The sequence below is a fragment of the Zootoca vivipara genome, chromosome 9 (assembly GCF_965207765.1).
Source record: "Zootoca vivipara chromosome 9, rZooViv2.hap1.1, whole genome shotgun sequence".
In the NCBI taxonomy this organism is placed as follows: domain Eukaryota; kingdom Metazoa; phylum Chordata; class Lepidosauria; order Squamata; family Lacertidae; genus Zootoca; species Zootoca vivipara.
In genome coordinates this window covers 59,468,234-59,496,033 of record NC_142592.1, presented here as the reverse complement: position 1 = coordinate 59,496,033, position 27,800 = coordinate 59,468,234, and the positions used below count along the sequence as shown (strand labels likewise).

The 27,800-nt window shown below is 43.9% G+C and overlaps 1 protein-coding gene across 1 annotated transcript; it reads right to left on the bottom strand.

Moving 5' to 3' along the window:
- Window positions 1-2,134: 2,134 nt before the first annotated feature.
- Window positions 2,135-27,188, bottom strand: SLCO1C1 (solute carrier organic anion transporter family member 1C1). The gene is made up of 15 exons (XM_088652454.1): window positions 24,515-27,188; window positions 21,638-21,789; window positions 19,949-20,090; window positions 19,721-19,853; window positions 18,964-19,088; window positions 18,626-18,772; window positions 18,391-18,489; window positions 17,955-18,200; window positions 16,685-16,849; window positions 13,897-14,092; window positions 9,644-9,800; window positions 8,465-8,649; window positions 5,468-5,532; window positions 4,289-4,406; window positions 2,135-2,635 (listed from the first exon to the last, which is right to left on the bottom strand). Exons 2-15 carry the CDS (start codon window positions 21,764-21,766, stop codon window positions 2,413-2,415), a joined length of 2,130 nt encoding a protein of 709 aa, XP_088508580.1. The 5' UTR covers window positions 21,767-21,789; window positions 24,515-27,188; the 3' UTR covers window positions 2,135-2,412.
- Between the last annotated feature and the right edge of the window lie 612 nt (window positions 27,189-27,800).

The window sequence follows — 27,800 nt, the reverse complement described above, 5'->3', positions numbered from 1 at the left end:
CCTTTCCTTCAATCACTCCACCTTGGCACAATGGTAAGTTTAGAGAACCACAATCACTTTGAGCAAACACTTGCCTACAACCTTTTTCAAAATGTCTGGATCACTGAGGGGCCACAAAGCACTTCAGGGCTCCCTATTTCAGTGTGTGCTGTCTCATACAGATCCCCCTTCACCTCTGACAAGCCCAAAATCTCTCTGAGGTGCCCCACAGCACCTTGGAATTGATCTAAATCTGATAAACACCACTAGTTTACAACGAATCGTGGAAGCCTTGTTATTTCCTGCTCAATTTTCATGGGGCCATTTGTCCCCTGTGAAGGTGGAAGGTAAATTTTGGCTGCTTTGGGGAAAATTTCTGAGAATTTTAGAGACTTATGGAGCTGGTAGGCTTGACTTCCCTTGTTTAATATGATAGACAAATGAATAATAATGGGCAAGAGGTTGTGTTTATCTTTTTTACTTTCTTGAGTATATATATATATATATACATATACATATACATATATATATAGCTTCCCAGCTGCTTGAAGCAAATACAAAGCTTTTCTAAAATTGTACAAAAAGGGGGGAATTTATTGGGCACCCGAGGTCACCCCACCCACCAAAATGTTCTGTCATTTCCTATCCCCAGTAAGAAGATTCAATGATCTAGTGGCTTCCTGCCCCTCACAATGATTAAGGCAAAATGTTCTGTCATTTCCTATCCCCAGTAAGAAGATTCAATGATCTAGTGGCTTCCTGCCCCTCACAATGATTAAGGCAAAACAAAATAAAAAAATTCCTTCCAGTAGCACCTTAGAGACCAACTGAGTTTGTCATTGGTATGAGCTTTCGTGTGCATGCACACTTCTTCATGAAAGCTCATACCAATGACAAACTTGGTCTTTAAGGTGCTACTTGAAGGAATATTTTATTTTGTTTCGACTACGTCAGACCAACACGGCTACCTACCTGTAACAATGATTAAGGCAGCAATCCTATGAATAGTGGCTTGTGAATAACCCCCACTGACCTTCATGTGAATAAACATTATGGGATCAGACTGTAAATTATGAAAGTACAATCCTTTATACATAATAGCAAAATATGTGCAAATTTGTGTTACAGACAGAGGCTGTAGAACGCAACTTTTCTTAGAAAGAAGCTGGGTTACTTTGAAAGAGAATTGTGTTGCTTATTTATGTATTTGGAGTAAAATATATACTGTACACAACGCTGCTTGTCAGGTGGGGTGGAGCTGCAATGATAGCTTCTGGGCAACGGAATTGCTGCAGCTTAGTGGGACAATGAGCTGTAAGGTATCAGAGATGCTGGCAAACACGCCAGTGGAGCCAAGCCAGTGCTCCTGTCAGTGTGTTTGCACCGCGCTGCCTTGCCCCTCCCCATCTCCCTCCTGGTAAGCAACAATGGTCCACCTACCAGGAAGCTAATGTAGCTGCTCTACCCCACCCGCTTCGGCCTCTCCATATATGCTCTCTCCAGAAGCAAAGGAAAATACCGAACCCTTTTCCTGTCTTGATGCTTAATCTCAAGGGCCAAGAAGGTGCACAGTTGAGAGCTGATAGTTCCCGCAAGCTCAGGTAGCCATACTGAGTGCTATAGGAAACCAAACCAAAATAAATAAAGGGATTGGACAGCTAAGTAGTCCACCATAGGTTGAATTCACTCAGACGCAGAAGGCTTCTAAGATGCTTGCCCCACCTTTTAAGTGTAGCGGTGAGCAATTGTCATCCTATGAGTGCCTTGGAGTTGATATTTTGCCCTGTAAAACAGGGGTGGGGAGTCTTTGGCGTGCCAGATATTGTTGGACTTCACTTCCCATCACCACCATGGTCAATGGCCAGGGATCATGGTAGTTTTTTTTTTAAAAAAATTATTTTTTATTAAAGGTTTTCCTGGTTTACAAAGATATGTGCAATGTCTCTCATAACATTTTTACAAAGGGTAGTTGTAGTTCAACAACATCTGGAGCGCTCGAAGTTTCTTGTCCCTGCTCTAAACATCAACATAATAATAATAATAATAATAATAATAATAATAATAATAATAATAATAAATGGGAGCAATTGTTACAAGGGCACAATGCCTTCTTAGTCATGCTGAGATGGCAAACCAGCCACAACCACTCCAAACGGAAGATTCTCTCAAGGAATGCTGCATTCATCAAGCCAGATTTTTGTTTCATGTGGAGAAGGAAGAGTTTTGTTCTGTATTTTGAGAAAGGCAAATGCAATATTGCATTTTTAAAGGCCTCTACAAGTTCTAGAAAGGTGTTTGGAAGCTTATTGTATTTAGCAAAAAGTTGTGCCCGCCCACCCAGCTCTCTCATTCAAACACGTCAACTTATAATGAAACATAGGCCAGAATTTTCCACGTTGGAAGAGAGACTGCTTAAAAATACATCGAGTCTCCCTAAAGTCGAGTTTCTTTCTCTGGCCAGTAGGTTGTCTGAATCACGTGGTCGCTATTGACGAAGTCGCTTTTCCTGCTTTTAACAGAGGTGCTGTCTCTCTCTCCAATGGCTGGGATGGTTTCGTTGTGTGGGGTGTATCTTTTCTTCAGGATGATCAAGACAGCGACACTTAAGAAGGTAGACATGGTGCCTAGAACAACAGTCAAGCCCAGATAGATATACCTGTGAGGCAAGAAGAATTTTGAATCCATTACTTGCACTGATGCTTCTTTGCTTGATTGTGTTGCCAAAACTCATAATTATCTGAATTACCATAAAATATGGTTGGGGGGAAAAATCCTTCCAGTAGCACCTTAGAGACCACTAAGTTTGTCATTGCTATGAGCTTTCGTGTGCATGCACACTTCTTCAGATAAAATATGGATTTGCCTTAGTGCTAATTCTCAGGTGCAATATTAGAATCATAGAATCATAATACTCTAAGAGTTGGAAGGGACCCCCAAGGGTCTTCTAGTCCAACCCGCTGCAATGCAGGAATCTCAGCTAAAGCATCATGAGAGTTGACCATCCAACCTCTGCTTAAAAACCTCCAAAAAAGCAGAATCTCTAGCTTCCAAGGAAGTCAGCTGTACCATCGAACAGCTCTTACTGTCAGAAAGTTTTTCCTGATGTCAGAATCTCCTTTCTTGTAACTTGAAGCCATTGGTTCAAATTGAATATATAATATATTATTATGTAATGTTGCTGCTGTTATTAATTATTATTCATAATTCACAAGCATTATTTATTATTAATTAATAAATATAATTAACTACTTTATATTTAATTATAATAAATATAATTAAATACTTTGGCCACCTCATGAGAAGAGAAGACTCCCTGGAAAAGACCCTGATATTGGGAAAGATTGAGGGCACTAGCAGAAGGGGACGACAGAGGATGAGATGGTTGGACAGTGTTCTCGAAGCTACCAATATGAGTCTGACCAAACTGCGGGATGCAGTAGAAGACAGGAGTGCCTAGCGTGCTATGGTCCATGGGGCCACGAAGAACCGGACACGACTAAACAACTAAACAACAACAAATATAATAGACAATAGCAATTTTATTATCATTAATTATAAACTAATTTTAATATACCTGTAATTGTTATGAATTGTTATATTTTGTTGATTGTGATTATTATTGATTATGATCATTATTTTTATTATTATTAGAATGGGCTTCTGAGCCATTTACAGTTAGAAAAAAACCCAATTACATAAGCATCAAGACGTAAAGATCCATATTGAAAATATCACAATAAAACAATTCCATTGTTCTATATATGTTCTGAATTAATATGAATTGAACTCTGTTTTTTCTTGTAAGGTCATTTACAGCACATCCTTCCACCAACTCTGCTGAGAGACCAGCTTCATCAGGCATGCGCCAGGTAATATGAAACATCTTCTACATCAATAGAATTAAGCAAATGCTTGCCTGTTAAATGGCTTTCCCATCTACAGGCAACCACCCAATTTGTGCTAAGAACATGCTATTTGTAAGGCCATGAACTGTGGGCAACCTTTAATTTAGCAGAAATTGCTTGTTGACCTTAGAATTTAGAAGCAAATGTCCTCCCAGTTCTCTATCAGCATTTAGCTGGCTTAGATGTAGGCTGTCGTGCCCTTCTGTGACTTCAGAACAGCTAAGCCAATGGCAGCCAGAGGGGACTCCTCTTCCTTATTCACATCCTCTATAACATCAGAGGCGACCAGCAACCTACTGACGGCTGATTCCCAAAGGATCTAGGTTCTCCAGTTATTAATAAACTCAGAGAAGATTCTGAAGACCTGAGGGTTACAAATGCAGAAAAATCTCAAACGCAGTTACCTGAATGCATTAGAATCATACAGCCTGCAAGCTCCCTGGCCTCCACATCTTTTGCTTCCCCATTTGAGGCATGTTGTGTCTATTGAGACTCCAAAGTACACTGGAGCCGGGATTCCGGCTGTACAAAGAAAAACAAACATATATTAGGGTCACTCTGCCCATCAACTCCCCTGCCATTCATAGTCATATGTAGAATTGTAGAGTTGGAAGGGACTGCGTGGATCATCTCGTCCAAGTCCCTGCAATGCAGGAATCTTTTGCTTAATGTGGCACTTGAACCCACAACCCTGAGATTGACACCCCCCCTAGAGCTTCCCCCTTCCCACCCCACACAGCCACTAAGGTGACTTCATGCAAATCCAGAGTCATGATGTGGCACTGCAAACCTTCCAATGGGTGCTGCTGCGAACTGCCCTGAGGCCTGCGGGTGACGGGCGGTATACAAATTCAATTAACTCACAGCTGTCCATGGAGGCGCAGGTCAATTCTGTGTCCAGGGCAGCTGTCTATCAGCTCCATCTGGTACGCAGGCTGAGACCCTACCTGCCTGCAGACTGTCTCGCCAGAGTGGTGCATGCTCTGGTTATCTCCCGCTTGGACTACTGCAATGCGCTCTACGTGGGGCTACCTTTGAAGGTGACCCGGAAACTACAATTAATCCAGAATGTGGCAGCTAGAGTGGTGACTGGGAGCAGCCGCCGAGGCCACATAACACCGGTCTTGAAAGATCTACATTGGCTCCCAGTACGTTTCCGAGCACAATTCAAAGTGTTGGTGCTGACCTTTAAAGCCCTAAATGGCCTCGGTCCAGTATACCTGAAGGAGCGTCTCCACCCCCATCGTTTTGCCCGGACACTGAGGTCCAGCACCGAGGGCCTTCTGGTGGTTCCCTCGTTGCGAGAAGCCAAGTTGCAGGGAATTAGGCAGAGGGCCTTCTCAGTAGTGGCGCCCGCCCTGTGGAACGCCCTCCCATCAAATGTCAAAGAGAAAAACAACTACCAGACTTTTAGAAGACATCTGAAGGCAGCCCTGTTTAGGGAGGCTTTTAATGTTTAATCCATTATTGTATTGTATTTTTCTGTTGGAAGCCGCCCAGATTATTGTTATTGTTATTGTTATTATGATAAATGCAACAAATGAATAAATGCCAGTGAGACGCAGAGTCTGACTCATACTTACCAAGAACTCTGATGGCTAAAGTGTAGATGCCCAATGCAAAAGATTTGAGGTGTGGATTGATGCATCTGAAATATATGAAGCACAAAAAGGCATGACGTTCAAAACACATTGTTGCGTGAACTTAGCTGCAAAGGAGTGCTTATCTCAAGGAGGAACTGCCTGTACTTTTTACAGGACAGTTGTGACTCAGCAAAGAAAGTGAGAGGGGTTTGCAGGGGTGGAAAGAGGGTTGGAGAAGCTAGTAAACTCTAGCCCAGTGGTAGGCAGGCATCAGGCTTGTTGGATCTGCTTTATATTCTTGTATATGTGATTCCTTTTCATTCTAATTTTTAACGAATAATTTATTGGGGCTTTTCCATTTCTACATCTGCATAAACCTTTTCATATACGCTACATCTATAAATAAAATTGCTTCCCCTTTAAAAGTCTCAGGAGTTAGTCTTGGCATTATACTGCCACCTTTAGGAGTCTAAGATGAATTACACTTGGAAGTTCAATATTATTACAGTAAACCCTTCTCAGATCTAATACGAAGAAATATTTTCAGAAACAGGCTTCCATCAGGTGGTCTGCTAGTCTTTTTTTAAAATCCCAAATGCTTAATTTAAAATCAGAAAGCTTCCACAACTGAAGAAAGCCTCCAAAACACGAAAAACGAAAAAGAGGAGGGATTGGGGCATTTTCCAATCTTGCAGGTGGTAACAAAAGAAATGTACCACCAGCAGTAAAACTTTGATCAGCTTATCAGGTGCACCTGGCAAATCAGGGACCTAAAAAACAGCACACATTTGACAAATGTGGATAGAATGTTGGTATCGTCCAATGGTGGCTCAGATGCGATATAAACCCTCTCTTTCAAATCCCAGTAACAGAAACTCAGTGAACCTATTATTTGTCTGTAAGACACTTGCATGCAAAAGAAGACCAAGGGCTCTCCCTCTGCCCCTGCCCCATATGTGGCACCCGGCTAGCTTCACCCCCGATACCCATACATTTAGTGAAGGCCTATAACGAGAGACCTTGACTTGGTTGGTTCAGCCCTTGTTCCTACAAATGCCTAGGGATGTGGGTGGCGCTGTGGTCTAAACCACTGAGCCTCTTGGGCTTGCCGATCAGAAGGTTGGTGGTTCGAATCCCCACGACAGGGTGAACTCCCGTTGCTCTGTCCCAGTGCCTGCCAACCTTGCAGTTCGAAAGCATGCCAGTGCAAATAGATAAATAGGTGCCACTGTGGCAGGAAGGCAAACGGCATTTCTGTGAGCTCTGGTTTCCGTCACGGTGTTACGTTGTGCCAGAAGCAGTTTAGTCATGCTGGCCAGAAAGCTGTCTGCAGACAAACACCGGCTCCCTTGGCCTGAAAGCGAGATGTGCGCTGCAACTCCATAGTCGCCTTTGACTGGACTTAACCGTCCAGGGGTCCTTTACCTTTACTATATATGCCTGGCTTCCACTCGGCAGCATTGTTTTTAAGTTCGCAGACCTTATTTGCAGCACAGTCCCACAATGTTCCGCATTTGTAAGAACTCAATCGTTTAGTGTGGCAGCTCCTAAACTTTGGAACTCCCTACCTATTGATACCAAGCAGGCGCCTTCACCTACCTCTTTATCTGCACCTGCTGAAGACATTCTTGTTTCGACAAGCCTACCTGGATGCTTAGAAAGTTGAGGTCTTAATCGGCTTCAGTATTTTACCTTCATAAGGAGGGTTGTAATTTTCTCTCAGTTTTCTTGTTTTAGCTTTCGGAAGAAGTGTGCATGCACACGACCTATGACAAACTTAGTTGGTCTCTAAGGTGCTACTGGAATGAATTTTTATATTATTATTAATTATTATTATTATTATTATTATTATTATTATTATTATTATTATTTTGTTTTAGCTTTCGGTATAACGCTTTGAGGGGTTGCTGTTTTCATTTGTTTGTTTTTTGTTTTTGCAATCAAGTGGCGCATAAATTTTATGAAATGAATGAATAAATACAAAATGTTTTGTGGTTTCCTGCCCCACTTTCCACTGCTAGCCACTGCTATGGAATGCTGGAAGGGCTGTAACTCAAGTGGTAGAGCATCTGTCTTGCATAAGGGAAGTCCCAGGTTCAATCCCCACCATCTCCAGGTAGGGCTGGGAGAGAACCCAGCTTGAAATCCAGGAGAACCACTTTCAGTCAGCGTAGATTAGAGTTTCCCAAACTTGGGTCTCCAGCTGTTGTTGGACTACAACTCCCATCACTCCTACTTAGCAGGACCAGTGGTGAGCGATGATGGGAATTGTAGCCCCCAAAAAACAGCTGGAGGCCCATGTTTGGGAAACCCTGGGGTAGATAAGTGCTGAGCTAGATGGACCAATGGTCTGGCTCAACTTCTCATGTCAAAAATGCAGAAAACCATCACGTCAGCATCAGGCAACTTCCACTAGATCCCGGTTGGAAAACCTGTTGCCCTCCAGGTGTTGCTGGAGCCCACCTCCCATCAGCCCCAGTTGGCTTGGGAGCTTAAGTCCAACAAAATCTGGGGCAACTCAGGCCCTCTGCTAGACATAGATCAGGCGCTCTACTTCTGGGCTAGCTGTTAAGGAGAGGAGGGGGAATTTGACGCCAATGGCAAAGGATGCTTGAGGAATTTGATTTCTGATCCATACTTCCTGGGTGGGGAAAAAAAGTTACCAAAAAGTATTAAAGCACACATTTTAGGATAAAATATGTTGAGAACTGTGTGCAATGAGATAAATTTTATTTTACATATTTAAATTAAGTTTTTGAAAAATCATGTATGCATGGGAAGGTGTGTGTGTGTGTGTGTTATATAAATAATATATATAAATATGACACACACAAAATGCAGATTAATGCTGAAATAGGATGGAATCAGTGAGCACGTGAGACAATGACACAGCCATAGACTGATCTGTCCCCTCCTGCTAAATTTTCATTCCTACATAATTCCCTTTAGCACTTAGGGATACGTATTGCATCTAGTGGAAATGACAAAGCTATTCACCGTAGGAGTAAAATATATCCAGGGGTCCCTCCAATGGACAGGGTAAAAGATGTGATTACTGATACAACCAGAAAATAGAGGAACATTTTGGGGCATTCGTTTCCTTTTTGGCACGGTCCCATCACAGCTGAAGACTGCCTTGACGACAATTCCGTGTTCCCCACACAGCTGCAGTTATAAAATATCTGGAACGAAGCACGTAAAAATGTGGGTTCAGAAACTAGTGTGTGGTAAATATGACATGCAAGGCTAATCATGGACCAAAGCTACAGAAAATCAAGGCCTTAAAAAATAAAATAAAACCAGCACATTGTTCCTAACAGTTTTAAAAGCAAAACATTCCCAACTGTGAGAAGTTTTTGAATGCTGGAAGGGACACAGTGACGACTTCAGATAGCAATACACTTTTGCAAAAGTCCTGTCATTACAGTTTGACACCATGACATTTGACTAAGGTCAAAATGGGTTGGATTCAATAATAATAATAATAATAATAATAATAATAACAATAATAATAATAATAATAACAATAATAATTTATTATTTATACCCCGCCCATCTGGCCAGGTCTCCCCAGCCACTCTGGGCGGCTTCCAACAGAAAAATAAAACACAATAATCTATGTCCTTCTATTCAAGAAAGTTGTCTTTCCAGGAATGAAATCAGGTTTGATAGAGCAGAGGTGTTGTATTTTGTGAAGAAAGAAAAATGCAAAAAGGTGTAGTAGATCCCTATACCAATTGTTAACAGTTAACAGTTACCATTTTGACCTACTGCATTTCATATAAATGAGTTCCAAATCCCATTATACTTCCCCGTGGAAAGTCTACATCTATATGCAATCCACGCATAGGTGGCAAGTGTAGTCATGCCTTCAATCCACTGAATAAATGGAGCCATGCACTTTTATTTTTTTCAATGCAGAAACATCGGCCTTTTGGCCACAGTAAGGTCACAGAGAATCCATTAACATTGTCCAGCTGTCAAATTTGATATAGCTGGTATGTAGTTCAAAAAAATATTATCCTCCAAAAATTCTAGCTTTTTTTGTGCAGTCATGTTTATATAATTCACCACTTTCTCCCAAAACTTTGTGAGTATAGGACATTGCAAAAACATGTGAATTAGTCCTTTACTTATCAAAGCAGAGGAAGGGCCAGTGAGAAAGAAGCCACTTACCATGTCTTTCCCACTTCCATTGGATGTTTTGCAACCAGCAAGGCAAGCCGAGATGTAGGTGATTCCGTTTTCCCCGCATATGGGATCCCATTCATTCTTGGAGCAGATGCAGCCCGAGTTGCACTCCGAAAACAGAGTTCGTTCCACCTGTTTGTGGCTGGAGAAAGGGAAGGGGGAAATAATTAGGAGAGGCATTTTGGAGTATGCAGGAGGCTGCTATGGGGACAGAAGCAGTTCTGCAGGTGGGGTGCAGCCACTATGCAAACTTTTGGGCTCTCCAGAGAGGAGGAGGAAGAGGAGGAAGAGAGCAAAGAGGTCAGCACGGTGCAAATGCACTGGAGGAGCCAGTCCCGCAGTCCTCTGGGTACGTTTGCACCGTGCTGACCTCCCCACAGCCTCCCTCCTGGTAAGCAACAGGGACTCACCAGCCAAAAAAGATAGCATAGCAGCTATGCCCCACTTAGCAAGCTGTCTCTGTGTAGGGAGGGAGGAGGGGAGAATTCTCCTTGCCACTAATACTCCATTGGATACAACCCAATAGTCACAGAATTTCCACTTAGGTCACAGAAGTAAATGGGCAACATTGCAGACTCCAGTAACCATTATCCCCAACCAGCCTGGTCAATGGAAATGTAATTAATTAATATACAGAGGAAGGTGTCTCATATGGAGTCAGGCCATTGGCCAATCTAGATCAGTATTGTCAACACTGGCTGGCAGTGGCTCTTCAGTGTTATCTTTCCCAGCGCTACCTGGAGATGTCATGGATTGAACTTGAACTTCTGCATCCAAAACAGACGCAGCTATAGTCCTTCACCAAAAGGCTGCGGGGCAGTTTGCAACACAAAACCACATCCTAACTGTACAACACAAGAACTGAAAAGCAAACTTTTCAATACAACCTGTAACAACAGCAGCAAACTATTCATAAAATTCCAACCCTTGACGTTCTCCACATCCAAAAACCTGATGGAAAAAAGCATGTCTTCCACCTGTTTTCTAAAAGAAAACAATGATGTGCTAGGTGCCCATAATTTAATCGACAGCCCCACCCACACCATACATTTAAATTGTGATGATGCCACTTTAAACAGTCATGGTTTACCCCAAAGAATTCTGGGAGGTGTAGTTTGTCAAGGGTTCCGAGAGTTGTTTGGAGGCTCCTGTTTCCCTCACAGGAATACAATTCCCAAAACTGTTTTAACAGTCAGCGCCTGGGGACTTCTGCCCCTTGCACTGCGGTTCCCAATTGCCCACTAGGAGGCGCTAAATCCACACAAGGGGTTTTTACAGTATATGATGTCATAATGGCATTGGACGATTGACAAGTGGGTTTCATAACCCACCTGTCAGAGTTCGTCTGTGTGGTGTGAACTGGTCTTTATCTAGTCAAAAAGTTTCCTTACCCCTAGCTCTAGGTGCACAGGGCTATGAATTACTAGGACTAGGCTGCAGAGGTTATAAGAAAATACTCAAGAAAGAGTGCTTCATCGAAGAATGGCCAATGGCAGCCAGGCGAAGTCATTTGACACTCTATATTAGTCTCTTTCGATGGGGTCACTGCCAACAGTGATTACCACAACCTTTCAAGAGATTACAGGAAGGCCTATGAACTGGATATTGATTCAAGCTCTGTTTCCTTCTCCCTCGCCACCACAGTGTGGCATTTCCCCCTCTAATGTCGAACATGCTCAGCAAGCCTGCGTTCGAGGACATGGCATCCTTTTATCCGAGAAAAGCTTTTCCATGTTTACTGTTCCAGGCGCTGCCATCAACCTCTTTGAAGGCAAAGATGCTAACATTTCCAGTACGCCAGAGGCTGTGTCTCTGAGACCAGGGGTTGGATGAGGAAATGGTTTTCCCTTATGGAATACTGATCCCAGAGTCAGAATTTTAGAAGGCTTATAATAGTGTGTGTATGGGGGGGGGGGTGAGGCATCTTTTGAAAAGCTGTTTACCTTCTGACTAAATCCCTTCCTGCTCTGTACATTTAAAGCAATGTCATACCACTTTAAAGAGTTATACCTTCCCCGACACAATTCAGGGAATTGTAGTTTGCTGAGAGTGCGGAGAATTGTGCGGAGGCCCCTATTCCCCTCACAGAGTCACAATTCCCAGAGTCAACCCCTTTTCCCAGTGAACTTGGGGAATTGTAGCTCTGTGAGGGGAATAGGGGTTTCCTTGTAACTCTCGGAGGCACCCTTAACAAACAACAGTTCCTAGAATTCTATGAGGGAAGCCGTGACTTTTTAAAGTGGTATTTTGTTGGCATCTGTCTGTCTCGATAGGCAATGGAGTGTGCCTCCATGGGGGAAGTCGAGCTGCTGCACTAGCAGCACCAAAGTGACCTTCCTGGGGTGTAAGCCTGGGCAGTGTATATGGAGGTCTTGGGCTGCCCAGATGACAAGTCCCCCCTGCTCTTGGCCTTGCTGAGGTGGTCCAAAGGAAAGCAGAGCAAGACGTTTGGCACCAGCTTGGCTGCGGGAATTGCCAGAAGGAGCCGTACAAGGTGCCATCCAAACGTCTTAGGGACTCCACTCCAGATTTGTGTAGAGTTTACTCCTTAGATATCCCACAAGGCAAAGGAGGTTGAGGATTAGAGTTTTCCTTCTCCTGGATGGGCTACATTTCCATGTTGACAAGCCCCATCTGCCCCTCACTTCCCTCTGCAGGATATGCAGAAACCACTGTCTTGAATGTTGGGCAGATTTCAAAAGATTCCAACTGAAAAACGACTCTGCCCCTGTGGAATCGGTAACACGGAAACAGTGGCTCACATCCTTCTGTCATGTCCCCTCTACAAAGACTTGAGGCTCGAACTTATTACACCACTCCTTCTAACTATCCCAGGCCGCCCAACTGAGGCCACGTTGTTCTTTCTTCTATCAGACCAAAATGACCTGATAACAACAAAAGTTGCCAGATTCATCGAGGGTGCAATGAGACTAAGGGCCACTTTTTGAACGACAGTCATAGATATATGATTGATCCTTTTATCCATGCTGCTTTTAATTGTATATTGTGTGTATTCTGTTGCTATGGCTGTTGGCTATGCAAATAAAGTTTATTGATTGATTGATGATTGATTGATTGATTGATTGGTGGACCCACTATTGGTCTCATCCACTTAATCTCCCATGCATGCAGGGGAAACCCCTAACTCAGGCATCTCCAAACTCGGCCCTCCAGCTGTTTTGGGACTACAACTCCCATCATCCCTGACCACTGGTCCTGTTAGCTAGGGATGATGGGAGTTGTAGTCCCAAAACAGCTGGAGGGCCAAGTTTGGGGACGCCTGCCCTAACGCATCAAGAGTTTTATACCTATCAGCTACCCTCACTTGATTAGCTGGCCAGTCGAAGCCCTTCCTGTGTTGTCACATGCTGACGGCTTCTAGGGCTGAGTACAGGGTGGGCACCAAAGGTGGATGAACTACGCCAGAAGGAGCATGGCGTGTTTCCCCTTAAAGTGGTACAAGAGTGCTCTAAATGCATGGTGCTGGTACTAAGACTCTCTGAAAAATTCACATGGCCGAGAACACAGCTGGTAGATCACACACATGTTGAGTCTGTGTGCTGCAGGAAACTTCAGTAGCAGTGAAAAGCAGCACATTACAGTGGTACTTCGCAAGACGAATGCCTCGCACAACGAAAAACTCGCAAGACGAAAGCGTTTTGTGATGTTTTTGGTGACTCGCAAGACGAAGTTTTCTTTAAAAATTGTGGTTTTTTGTCTGTTTGTTTTTTGCCGCAGCAAACTGCGCTTCACAAGACAAAATTATCTCAAGACAAAGCAACTCGCGGAATGAATTAATTTCGTCTTGTGAGGCACCACTATAGCTGCAGTATATTTTCAAAACTTTTATTTATTTATTTACTAAAATTTATCATAAATATAGATAAAATCCACAGATTTTTTTTTAAAAAAACCACATGTATGTAATAAAAGCACATGTATTAGTAAGCTAAACTGAACTGGTTTTTGCAGACATCAAAAACACTACAATGAAGGCACTTGCCTAATATCAAAAGGCAGGGAGTTCCAGAGAGCAGGTGCCGCTACACTAATGAAAAACAAGTTCTTGCCAGTGCAGATTGAACATTGTGCGGCACTTGGAAAGCTGTGAGTTCCCTAGATGAAAGCGGTCAAGTTAGTCCACACAAGTATAAGAAGAAGGTGCTCTTGCAGGTCCATTTCGAAGAGCATTTCACCAAAGCCACTCCCCAGCCCCGCCGCAGCCCAGCTGGACGTACCCTTTGTAGGAGACGGTCAGGCCTGCCACGTCAGCATTCTTGCAGCCGATGGCAAAGAGCAGCAGGAGGAGGAGGTAGCCAAAGAAGGAGGATCCCAGGGACAGCTTGGCCGCCCCCAAAACGTTCAGCCTGAATTTTTTCATGATCAGCCCTCCGGAGAAAATTCCCAAAGCCACAGCAGGGATATTGATGAGACCTACAGCCCCTCAAACAAAGAGGAAAATCAATACGGTGTGGTCTCGTTTTTAGCGACCTATAGAATTCCCCTGAAAAATTCTGGTAGCCCAATAATAATTAAAAAAAAAGCAGCCAGTGCCAGTTATTGCTCCTTCTGTTGGAACACAACGCAAAGGAATATAGAGAAATACAGAGACACAGCTCACATAACTCTGTATGTAATGATATAGAATTTCCCAAAGGCAAAATATAAAAAAAGACATTTACATTCCACCAAGTGTCCATTTCGTTAAATATAGTCTTTACATAATGTATGCAATGTCAAAATCAGGTACAAGTGTATGAGTAAAATAAAAAAAATTCCTTCAGTAGCACCTTAAAGACCAACTAAGTTTTTATTTTGGTATGAGCTTTCGTGTGCATGCACACTTCTTCAGATCATACATTCAGTCTATGAGTGTTATTCATTCAGTAAAGAGCAAATAATCTCTACAAGAGTACTTGTTGCTAAAGGATAATCCGTAGACTGGGGACGGGGGACGACCTATTCACACCCCCGGGAATGTTGTAGCGTTGCCCTCAATCACCCAAATTGCAGTAGCAGTGCCTCAGCTGTGTAAAAATCATTCAATTCTCTTTCTTGAATGATCATTTGGATGTGGCTTTGAGACACATTCCGTATCGCACTTGCCCATGATTTTGGTATTCCATACCTTCTGAATTGGACCCAGAGGGAAACACTCGTGGAGCAAATCATGTCAGTTTTGCCTTTATGCAATAGTTGAGTTCCTGCACACATTTCAGAGGTCCTTCTCTAGTCTCTACCCAGGCAAGAAACAAGCCTTTTAACAGAGTTAAGACACATTCCAGCCAAGAATAAAGGTTCAGGGAGGGTATGAAAAACAGCAAGCCCGAGGGTAGTTCCCAGGGTCAAATAGAGAAGCTGGGAGGGCTGGATTTGGTCCCCGGGACTCATAGGTGCCAACTCCCTGGGGCCCTGGGTGCTTGAGCAACCACAAAATTCCCCATGAAGAGGCCTGGCACCCACAAATTTTGGTGTTAGGGCCTTGCACGCTGCATGGCACCCATGGCTCCACGCACCTACAGTCACAGGGCGAAGCTGGCACTCCCTGTTTTGAATTAACCCTAATATCTACTGGAGGATAATTGAAGTTTGGATGCCAGGCGCCATTTTGATTCAAGATGGTGACTTTGGCCTGACTTCACCCATTTCTTTGGCACGACGGGTCCAAGCTCATAAATTATACTATCCATTTAAAAAAATCACAATATGTTTTGGTTTCTAAAAATTATTGGGCAGCACTGGGCACACCCCCTCTAGTTTTAATATACTTTTACAAGTTGCTGGATGTGGAAATATCTGAGGTAGACTATTTCTCTCTCCCCTCATCCCCTCTCATCTCCCTACTGCCCAAAGACAACATATCGGGACCTGTTTGGGTGTCTTGCATTATTATGCTATAGCAGTCTTTGCCAAACTCGTGCCCTCTGGGTGTTTTGAACTATAACTCCCACCAGCCCCAGGCAGCATGGTCAACAATCCAAAAAGTCTGGGGGGGACACCAGATCAGTGAATGTTGCCCTATAGTAACAGCAATAAACATTTTGCCTATTCTTCGTGGCACTTCCTCTGCTTTGCATAATCTTAAATTGTTTCACACATAGCTAGAGGCTTAGCACTAAGAAAAGCTTGACATACAATGGAAGGCACTGTGTTATGGGCAATAATTGCTGCCGAGTGCTTTTTCTCCTCCTCAACAGCATTCACAGATTATACTAGTTGAATAGGTGCCATGCCAAGAAATTCCAACTTCCATCTTCGAGGAACGAGAATGCAACTGGTCCAAAAATAAAACACTTGGGTAGCATCCAGCTAAGTTCTGCTCAAAGCAGATCCACTGAAATTAATGGACCCAAGTCCATCAGGGCTATTAATTTCAGTTGAGTGTATTTTGAAGAGAACTAGCATGGGAGCCAACCCTTGGTATATATAAGAAGCTCCATGTTTGCATCGCAATTCTGCAGCCTTTGACATACCCAAAGAAAGCTCTGACCTGAAAACCATGCTTTGTTTCCATACCTAGCTTCCACTCAGCAAAGCTAGCACAGAGTGGCATCTGTTTAAATGCCGTACTTTTATGTGTAACAGACAAGGTTCTTTTACTAAAAAATGAGGTTCAAAATTTGAGCTCGCCTTATACGATTGGCTGCTGCCATGATCCAGAGATTGTCAGTGGATATTGGGTGTGCTATTGGTGGCTGCGGCAAGGGCTGTTGTTGATTGGCTGCTGCTGCAGCAATTGGGCAGACAACTGCCGGCTTTTGCCAGCGAGAGAACAGACGGTAAGCGGCTATTGCAACACATGTGAGTGGCTGTGCAGATCATGTGGGTGAACTATTTTCTGCAATTCCCCCTAAAAATGCTCAACAACTCTGGGCAATCCTCCCCCCAAAAGTGCAACAACTCTGGGCAATCTCCCCACATTTTCTTAATTTGTAGTCCCCCAAAATAGGGGGGTATCTTATACATGGGGGCATGTTATACATGGAAAAATACGGCAATCGTTTTGAAAAAGCACGGCATTCATACCTATGACAAAATTGGTCTTCGAAGATGATTGCCCAAACTGCTGCTCAATGTATTTTGCTTTGTAAGTCACCATGCCAATGAGAGAATTGAACTGGGTGATGCTAGAGCAGAGGTATAAAAAAAAAACTGGGTTCCCAAAGAGGCTTTTCAGCGACGGCAGGAAATCTGCAAAACAAAATGGTGGCCTGCTATTGAGAAAGTGGCTAGAAAACAACACGCAATGCAAAATTGTTTTCAAAGACGTTGCAGGGTTCACACTAAGCTCAATGCAATGTGGTTCAGCCACGTCCTCAATGCACTCATTTGATGGTTCATCACCCAAGGGTAGGAAAGCAAGTCAGGGTAATCAGTAGAGACTGTTGCGTGCCGAGGTTCCAAGACATCACCCCCAATAACTCACACTTCACACAATATTTTAAGTTTAAGGTTTTGGGCATTAATTTGGCCACAACTTTATTTAAATACAACTGAATGTGAGTGGTTGCTTAGGCATTGGTTCTTGCCATCTGTCCCCCGCCTGGGACAGATCTGACTCCCACTAGCCTAGTAGGGGAGCCAGTAGGTAAGCACCTCTGGGAGAGATCGGGGCAGGGGCCCACACCCTTGACCTCATCCTTCAGATGCTCCCCGAGGCTCATGCCTCTGGCTAGGGGCCCTGGCCCCTAACGGAAATAAATGAACAAACATGTAGAGCCCCAGGATTCCTTTAAAGGAATACCCCTAAAGGCAGCAGCAACCATGAGGGGCAGGCCCAACCAAAATCCGTACCCCTCCACCATCCAATTTGAACCAATGCCTAACTGCCAACCTTACAAGTTGTGACTTATTGCAGCGTAGTAGGCAAAAACCACCTGGCACCAGCCAATCAGCCAAGTGGCAAAATTCCTACCAGGCCCCTGATCCAAAACAGGCGACCCCATGAGAGGCGCAGCAAGGTCAATGCAAGAACGCCTAAAATTAGAGGAGGGCGGGAGATTTGTTGCGAGCAGCAAAAGTGGAACTGAAAGCTGCTCGCTAAGCATATATAGGGTAAGGCTGCCAATCAATCATTTGCTACATGCAAATTTCCCCAGCAACAGCACACCCACCAATCACACATGTGGCCGTCCAAACTGACCCGCCTCTCTAACCCTGGGATGTCTTGTTAACCCTTCCGCAACCCATGTTCTCCTCTAGGGGGAGAACCTGCTTTACCAAACTAGCTGATTTGAAAAAAAAGAGATTTTATAAAGTCTGAATGTGACTCAGTTCACCAGCCACATCGCCTCACCTCTAGCCATCTCGAGAAACTTCACTTGCTCTTGGTAGGTGATGCGGTGTTCTCGGTTATCTTCGTTGATGAACTTGGACTGCTCAGAGGAAGTGCTGGAATCCTTTCGGGTGTCTGGTCTTGGAAGATGTTTCGGTAAGAACCAGAAAGGGATAGCAGCAAAGATGCTGACCACCCCGGCTATTAAATAGCCAAGCCACCAAGCTCCTACCCATTGGGAGTCCTTCTGAGTTATGCTTATGCTGTCTGGGGAGAAAGAAATGAAGACGTCAGCCACCAGTAGGAACGGTTCAGTGGTCAGAGTGTCAAGACTAGGACGGAGGAGACCAGGGTTCAAATCTCCACTCGGCCACAAAGCTCGCTGGACGACCCAGGGCCTTTCAGCCAAACCCACTTCAGAGATTGGGATGTGTTCAACAGCCTTGCTCAGACTCACCCATGTCTACAAAGCCAATGTCTACATACAGTGTGGCACACAAGGACCCCAAGAGAAAGCCAAAGATGGGGCCTATTATTGCAACCGTCTGCACACACCCTGAAAAAGGAAGCAGAACAGGCACATTAGGCTGAAAAATTGCACTTTGACCTGGCCAGTAAGAATGGACAAACCATCTGATATGGCAGAGGGAGAAACTAAAAGAAAATACGACCTGGTTTGAAAAACAAAATACCAATGTAAAAGGCTGCACTCTCTTCTGTGGCGTGGTCATCAATGTACGCAATCCCCAAAGGCTGGATCGGGGTTTCCCCAATTCCACGTAGCAGATTTCCCAGCAAAACGTAAATCCACATGGAAATTCCAGTTTCCTTTTCGCACCCTGTTCACACAAACCCAAGAGACCAACGTTTGTATTTTGACATCATTCTCCCCCAAAACATCCAACTACTGGGACTTTCAACATATACACACCCTTTCCCATCAAATCACACCAAAGCAGCTGCCAAGAAGAATCATTGCACCAACATCATATTTCCTGGAGTAGTGCTGCTATTATTTTGTTATTCTTACCTGCATGGTTTTGTGCCTGAGCTCTTTCCAAGACTGAGACAGGCAGCTGGTTCTGATCCTGGAGACACGGGGAGATGCTGACAGTTGAATTGGAGGAGGAGGAAGAAAATATCTCATACCTATAGCTGTGTAAAAACCAACAGTTTCTTTACAAAGTTACCACCTGTTACACGCTCCTGTTGAAGGCTACCTGAATTGAAGGCTACCTGAATTGAAGGCAAGGGCCACACCGAAATGAATAGTTCATGTATATCAACTGTGGTGAACCTCATTCCGCCTAATGGTAGAGCCGGCCCTGAGCTGCATGGTGCCACAGGCGGCAAAATTGGAATCCCATAGGGAGAGAATCTTATTCTCCATTCTAAGTCACCCTCATATAAATTGCCTCCTATAAAAAGAGTGCAGAACATTGCAGTATGAAATGCAAGCCAGCCAGCCATGCCCCCTTTAAAGAATACTCTATTCCGTTTATTTTTCCACCTGAATTTCTGGGTGGCGTGGGGATCCCTCCAATAGCCACTCAACGTTACATGGCCATTCAGCACTCTCAATCTGTTCTCTGGCTCCGCCTCCCCGTGTGTCCCTTCCCCCCAAGTTGCCTATAGTTCTGCAAACCTTGGAGTTTCCCTGAGCATGAATGGTGCAATTTTATCTACACAAGGAATGGTACTCACCCCTGAACTTTGGAAATAGAAGGAACGATTAAGCTTTGCACATTTGTTTGCGAAACGGCAGCTACAAATTGTGGCGTACTTACCGTCCCATAAAGAACTGAGGCATGGCTATCAAAAATGTTCCGAATGACATGATCAGGCAACCTGCTCCAATGATCTTTGGCCTGTGAAGCTTGGCTCCGAAGTAGCTGACCAGGATTATAATTAAAAGGTTCCCTTTAAGAAGCAAGGAGAGGCTAACTTAAGACACACTTAGCTCGTCATCTGCAAAGTGCCTATATAGCAACAAAATCTTGGTGTGTGTCACATACCAATTTCAAAGCTGCCATCTATCAGGCCAACCAAAGACGAAGGGATATCAAATCTTTTTTCTATTTGGGTGATGGTACTTTTCAGGTAACTTCCTGACAGAGCTTTCGCAAAGTAAACAAACGATAATGCAGCAAGAAAAATCTGCAATGAGCAAACAGATGAAAAATGTTTCACCAGTGTTGGATTGATTCATTGATTGATTGATTGATTGATTGATATACCACTTAGATGCCAGAATGACTTCTAAGTGGTTCATAGCTCTAAAATCAATCCATTTTAAAAAATATTACAAAATAACAATTAAAATATGGCATCAAAATATCCCCAATTTAAAAATAACAATGAACATTCATTAGGATTTTAGTGTGAATTCATTGAACATTTTCCCATATGGAATTGTCCCTAATATGCACAATTAGGTACTGAATCTTTCTCATTCTTCCAGCAGCAGGAATTTTTAAAATAAAGGTCTGGTATCTGAAGGATGCCTAGGAGCAGAGATTCCTGGGCATGGGGTGCAGATCTATGAGCTAAGACCCAGTGGCAAATTCCCCTGGCTTCCTGGGGTATAAAGTTCAGTTTTTCCTGGGTCTGCTGTGGAGTGGGGTTGGGAGCAGGGCCAGTGAGGGGTATGGCCTAGGGAGAAGGGGTGTGGCTAGGGAAGGGGTGTGGTGCAGGAAGAGTCCTGAGGGCCAAATAGAGAGGTTTGGCCCCTGGCTCTAAGTTTCCATGTCCTTGACCTGTTTAAAATAGCTGAAATCCATTGACGACGACAACAAAAAGCCTCCTTTTTTCGGGTTAGCCAGCAATCCTATATGCAGCGCAGAGAGAACGCCAACCCTGGGGAAATTGCTGGCGCTTTAATATGGTTGTCTGTCTATTTTTGGAGGCAATAAGCCGCTTCCTTAATGGCTCAGTGGCAACTGAAGGTTTATTCAGTGAAGGAATCGGATTACCTCTGAAGCAGGCAGAGGGGGGAATGATCTTATTTGTCTCATAATGCAAGTTTAATGAACACAACTTGCTTTTAATTCTCCAAAGCGGGGAAGTACCGGTAGTTTAAGTGCCATTCCGCCCCGAGACTTGGACGAGACGATTTGGTCTCTTTGCGACAGCGTGTGCTCTGGTGCCAGGAAAAGGTGTTGACCTCTGTGTGCAAGTTTGGTGCGTGCATGTCTTGCAATACGACTCAGCCACACCAACAAGAACGCAAGTTCAGAGATGCCTTGATGCATTCAAAAGTCTGAAGTGCTGTTTTGCGTCGGCCAAGCTGAACACCTGCACTGAACAATTCCCCCCCCCCAAAGTCACTTCTGCAGTACCAGACTGGCAGCAAGCTTCAGTTTTTGCCCCATTTTTATTGGGACGGACATAGGCCGCTCTCACACCATACATTAAAAAACTATGGTACCAGTTTCGACAGCCGCAACTTCCTCCAAAGAATTCTGGGAGGTGTAGTTTGTTAAGGGCGCTGAGACTTCTTAGGAGAGCCCTATTCCCCTGACAGAGCTACAATTCCCAGGTTGGTTGGGAATTATAGCTCTGTGAGGGGGTAAACAACAGTTCGCAGGAGAAAATATGAGCTTTAAATGGATGCTGTGATTGGGGTTGGGTGTGCCCAGTGACAAATTCCCAGCCCCTTCAAATGAGCCAAGTCCACAATCCACAGCTCTAAATTTATACTATACCTTCATTCCTCCACAGATAGTTCCTTTCTCCTTCGAAGCCGAGGATTCTGATCTTGAAGAAGACCTGTCAATGGGCAGGATTGTGTTTTTTGAAAAAAGCTGAGTGTTTTCTTTGGATGAATTCTCCATCTGAATTTTCCCTTTCAATCAATCTGAAAGACAGAAGTAAATGATTATCTAGACCCGTTTAATTATTATTACTTCCAGGGAGATCTTTCTATAATGTGAAAGATGTTTCCTAAGGAATCACATTATCAGCAGAACACCTGTGTGGTGCAGAGCATTTCGGGGGGGGGGGGAGTGCTCTAAGGTGCTCGCTTTGCACCTGGAAATGCACTTCTGAGTATGTATAGGAGGAAAAATGACCTGGCCCCAGGGGACACTCTCCCTGTCGTGTTTCTGCCAGGAGTCACCGACTGGAAGACTCATTCAGAGATCCAGTGGGCAACCTCCTCAGAGGGCAGACACTTCTGCTGCAGCTCTGCCTTAGGAGTCATGGACTAGTTGGACGCAGAGGAATGGTTGGAGGAACCAGCTAGGGAACCACCAAGCATAGAAGGCTTAGAGCCTATGGAGTGGGACAATGACGAGTGGTCAGATGGAGAAGAGGGAGAAGGCTGGGAAGAGGAGGTGTCAGAAGCTGAAGAGGTAACAGGACTTAGTGAGCTGGGAGAGTCAGTGGCAGAGAGAAGCCCAGGATAAGAGGCAGAAGCTGAAGCAGGAGAGGAAGGAGGCCAAGAGGCAGAGATGAGTCCAGCTGGTGAAGAAGCACCGGTGTCTCCCCTCCTGCAGAACCAGAAGAGGCACGAAGATGGTGGAGGAGGGGTTGAATTCACAGAGGCACAGTCTCTGATTGCTTGGGGGGGAAACCCTGGAGAGGTGGGAACTTCGATGGCTGTGGGGAGGCAGGGACTTTCAGTCTCGGCAACTGATCCATGGGGCAAGACCTACTGGGGGTGAGATGCTGTGCTCATTAAGGCTGACACTCCGGCAAGTCTATGCAGAGTTAACTCCAAGTTGGGTGGCTCGCTCCTGTCACCTAGCCACACCGGATGCAGAGATGGAGACAGAACATCTTGTCTCCAGCTGAGGCTGATAGGGAAGATTCAAAGCCAGAGCAGATAATCATGCAGAGACACAGCAGACAGGCTCCTTTGCAGAGATCATAGCTCAGTAGCAGAGCACCTGCCTTGCATTCAGAAAGGTCTCGGTAGCAATTCCAACCACTCAAATTAAATTAAGTTAACAAGTGATGAGAAAGGCTTGCTTTGAGACCCTGATAAGCAGAATAGACAATACTGAAGTAGGTGGATATATCATATTATTGGAATATTCATAGGCTGTGCTTTCATAAAAATACAGCAAGGTGCTATAGAGCATACAAAATTATAATGTCAATACAAATGTCAATAAAAACACCAATAAAAACATCAAAAATATAGCCATTCTGTCCCCTTCACAAAAACTCTGGCTCACACCATGGCCACTTTTTAGCTGGAATCTTCTCCTCCCAGGTCTGCACACTTTCACTTCTCATGTCTATCCAGCACTCTGCTGAAAAGATAATCAAGCCTCTCTTGCCACTCTGAAAATGTGGTATCCCACCTTAAGTCACTACCCCAGAGATTCCCAAACCGTGGTTTGAATGGGAAGCGATTTTGCCAAGAAGCAAACATTAGGACAGAGGGCCTATGAACATTCAAAGAGTGCGCCATTCTGAGAAGCTCCATGGGTTGTTGTTTTTTAAGAACCTTTAACAATTTTAAATCCCTTTATTATTATTCACAAAGCAAACTTCTCTGAATAGTACATCTTTTGAAAACATCAACATTAATAATAATTATTAAAATATTGTGGCCATGGCTGTTACCGTGCTGTAATTTCTGTAAGAATCTGTATTTTGTTAGGCATTTCTTATTATAATTGCATCCGATTTTTTATTTTTTTTGCGTTAAATAGATACTGTGTTTATGTACTGACTTTTGTGTTCTGTGTTGATAAACTTCCGTGTAATCTTTGGAGGAAGAACTGGAATGCAAATTTAATAAAAGAAGCAGCAAATAAATAAACTGTCGTTACTGGTGTTATTAATTCTAAAGGAACACTTCAGAAGATTGTAATTGATGATGATGATGATCAACCATGATCAAGATACATCAATGTACGCTGCCCTTTAAAGGATAACAAGGTTTTTTTGCTTTGGTAGTTGTTTAAAAATAAATTTAAAAATTGCCCTAAAAAATAATAATAATGAAGCAGGTCCCTGCCTCCAAGGAGCTTACCATACAGCAGTGCTTTCGCTAAAAATTCTAAGGTATCAGTGAGAATTCCAAGGGCACAGGAGCTTTCCAATCATGCAGAGGCTTTCACGTTAACCAGAATCATTTTCAAGCTTTTGCCACGACCAATAAACGATTGCAAATAGTTTGTTCATAGCTTCCCCATTCCCTCTTTCTCGTTCTTCGGCACCAGTGTGACAACCATAGCTGCCAAGTTATCCCTTTTTTAAAGGGAAATTCCATTATGCTGAATAGGCTTCCTCGCGAGAAAAGGGAAAAGTTGGCAGCTATGGTGACAACAATGTTCTCTAAAGAACCATTCATTTCTTTGTAAGCTCTGACATGATAGAAAAAGTCATATTTCTATACAGTCCCCTTTGTTGAATGAATGAATGAAAGTGTGTGTGTTTTCTTACTCACAGGTGATCATAGCTGCCAAGTTATCCCTTTTTTTAAGGGATTTTCCCTTATGCTGAATAGGCTTCCTCGCGAGTAAAGGGAAAACTTGGCAGCTATGCAGGTGATGAGAAGATAAAGGCCTCTGTCCACAAAGAAGGAAGGCAACTTTTGAGAAGAGCAGATGAAGACACAACCTTACCTTGGCAGTAGCGACCTCCAGTCCCTGGTGGTTCTTTTCTGGGGGTGAACTCAGAAACAAATATGTATCTCTTCTCCTAGCCTTAAAATGGAAGAATCTTGAGGGAAACCCCAGTCTGAGACACGATGCAGTGAGGTAGATCTTATATCTGGAGGTAGAAAGAGGAGACAAGAAAGACCGAAGGGGTGGGGAGAACAGTTCTTTGTTTTGCCTGTGTGGTCAGTATCACCCTCTGTCGGTCCTTTCTTGTTTACTCCTCCACCTTCAAGTCTGGTCTTTCTTCTCTCCCGCTACAAATTCCAGGACACACAAAGGACATGAGCAAAGCAGGAGCTGGAATTCTTCGCAGCAGAAAATGGTTTAAAAGTTCTTGAGATCGTTCTTTGCGACATGCAGCAAGTTGGACAGCATGCATGTGATAAAGCTTTCTTTCTTTCTCTCCCTCTCCCTCTCTCTTTTCCTTCTAAAGCCCTGATCTTCTTAATTGCTGGTTCCCAGGAAATAAAAGACTTCATGGGGGGAACCTGCCAACCAGAGGGGAGGGCGGATGGTGTAATGAAGAAACTTTCTTCTGTTTACACGGAAATCTCTTTGCAAAGCCAGCACCACCCTGTTATTTAATGGGAAGCATCCTTCTTAGGTCTTGTAATTTTTTGAACAACATTGCTGCTCCTTCCTTCCTTCCTTCCTTCCTTCCTTCCTTCCTTCCTTCCTTCCTTCCTTCCTTCCTTCCCAAGGAAGGGTAGCAGGAGAAGAAATCAGGACTAGAAAATGTGCATATCTCCATTACCAGTCATCTTCTCCAGTGTTGATACCATCCACTTACTCAGTTATTCCCAATAATCTAGATGGTGGTCCCCTCCACCACCACCCCAAAAAACCATGACCTTTATATAATCCTGCTCATTTACTTTTAATTGCTCAGTTATAGTTTCTGGAAGCTTACATAGCAGGTGCAGTTCAATTCTTGAACTGACATGGTGGTATTTGTTTCACCTTCTTTAGAGTGTGTGGATTTTATGATGCTGTCCCATGATGATGTGTGATCCATTATACTCCATCTCTCCAGTTCCTGACTGGCGACCTGGTGTGCAACAACGCGTCTCGGCTGTGACCCACTCTGCAATTCATTGCTTAAGTCATTGATGTCTGAGTAGCCATGCAAACCTAGAAAGTTGCCCTACATCAGGTCAAGCTAACTACCCCACCTCAGTGGTAGAACATCTACGTTACACGCACAAGGCTCCAGGTTCAATCGCCAGGTAGAGTTGTGGGAGACGTCAGTCTGAAACCCTGAAGACCTACTTTGTTTATCACTGTTGTTCTGACCATCATGGTCATATCAATCACAGAAAAGTCACCATCATATATACGAACTGTCAGGGAATGGTCTAAAGATAAGGACTGGGGGATGCATTCTATGGCAGACCAGCTTCTCTCCGATGGAGAGCTGGATGGAGGGGGAAGAGTCACCCTTGTCCACAGTGTGTTCAGAAGCAGAGAGAGAGAGAGAGAAGCTGAACAGCTTAGGGAGGAGTTACCCAGTTTTGAGATAAAGGCAAGGGAACCAGAAGGGAGGGGGTAGCTAGTCGAGACATCACTTGAGAGTGTGGGGGACACCCCTCCCCCATGGACTCAGACTCCCCACGGACTCAGAGGTCTGAACGTATCAGAGACAAAGGAGTCAGAGGGAGGGATGGACTTCCCGTTGGTGCCTAAAATGCGCTGGAAGCAGGGTTAGAGTAGTCAACTGCCCTCCTTGCAGAGAGCTGTTTATTTGTGCCTGCAACATGATGCTGTAATAAAAGGACAATAAATATATCAACTGCTCGTTAATTGTTATCTGTGAACAGTTACAGGTAGGTAGCCGTGTTGGTCTGCCGCAGTCGAAACAAAATAAAAAAATTACTTCCAGTAGCACCTTAGAGACCAACTAGGTTTGTTATCGGTATGAGCTTTCGTGTGCATGCACACTATCGAAGGAAGAGGAGGACTCTCCATGCCTGGCACACACATGCCTACAAAACTGAGGAACAATGGTGATCAAAATAGGTCTTTACATTAAAATACATACCAAAATACTCTTCCTGCTACTAATATGCAATGTAGAAAAGGTTAGGGAAAAATAAAACAAAATATATCCTAAAATGCAAACGGAGAACCAATACTTTTAAGAGCATCCAAATTGTTTTTAAAATTAAATCATCCAATTAAATCTTTGCAGTTTGACATATTCACCTCCATAAAATTTTCTCATCAGCTTTTGGGCAGCCACTGGAAATCTCATAACTTTGTCAGGGATTTGTCGGAATCAAATGTGTAATTTTTGCTTGACCATCCCCATCAGGTATTTTAATCAATTCAGAATAAACGATGCCCTTGGTTCATAATACAAGGAGCAGTGCAGTAAATAATGATATAGGTCTTCTACTGCTCGGGCACCACACTTATACAGATGATGTTCCACCAGAATTTTCCTGTAACGTCCGTCTAAACATTCCGAAGGCATAGCCTGAAACCGCAAAGTCGCACCAACTAAGTGGCAAATCATGTCAAACCCATGTGATAATTTAAACAAACACAGCTGTGTAGAGAACATCGATTTCTGGATTGCCTGTGGATCTTACTGAGCCTAGAAATCACCCAGCTTATTCTTTATATATCTCCAAGTCTGAACCAGGGACCAGTTCTTAATAACCTGTGGAATCATATCAAAAACTAACATTTGCTCTTCGTAGTGAGCATCATTAAGGGCTCATCCAGACTTCTGCTTGCTCAGCCGCTTTCCCCTAGGGGAACTGCTCAATTGGAGCAAACCTGAATCAGGTTTCCTCTGACATTTGCTGTGGTTTAGCGCTAAAGAGTGGGTTTTCCAGGGGAAAGCAGTGGGACAAGGGCTAAACCAGTTGGATCCGTTTTTTTCTAGGCATGGACAAGCAGAAGTGTGGTCTAGTCCTAAATGATGGAGCAATGATAGTCCTAAATGATGGAGCAATGGAGCCCTTATGTAGCAATGGTCGCAAGCCCACAGAGGACATGACTACCCATGGTAATTAGCCATTACACCAATGTGGAACATCCATATTCAAAGGCAATCTATTTAAGAATTTCAGACAATGAGGACCAGCAACATGGCAAGGCACTTAGGTCCCTGTTCCACTTTTGACCTTCCAAAGCTGGACAGCCACTGATGCATGTGGATTTCCCTTAAGGAGACTGGCATGCTCTTAATCTCAAATTTCGCATCCAGTCGCTGTCTTGGTGTTGCAATCTGTCCATTTCTGTG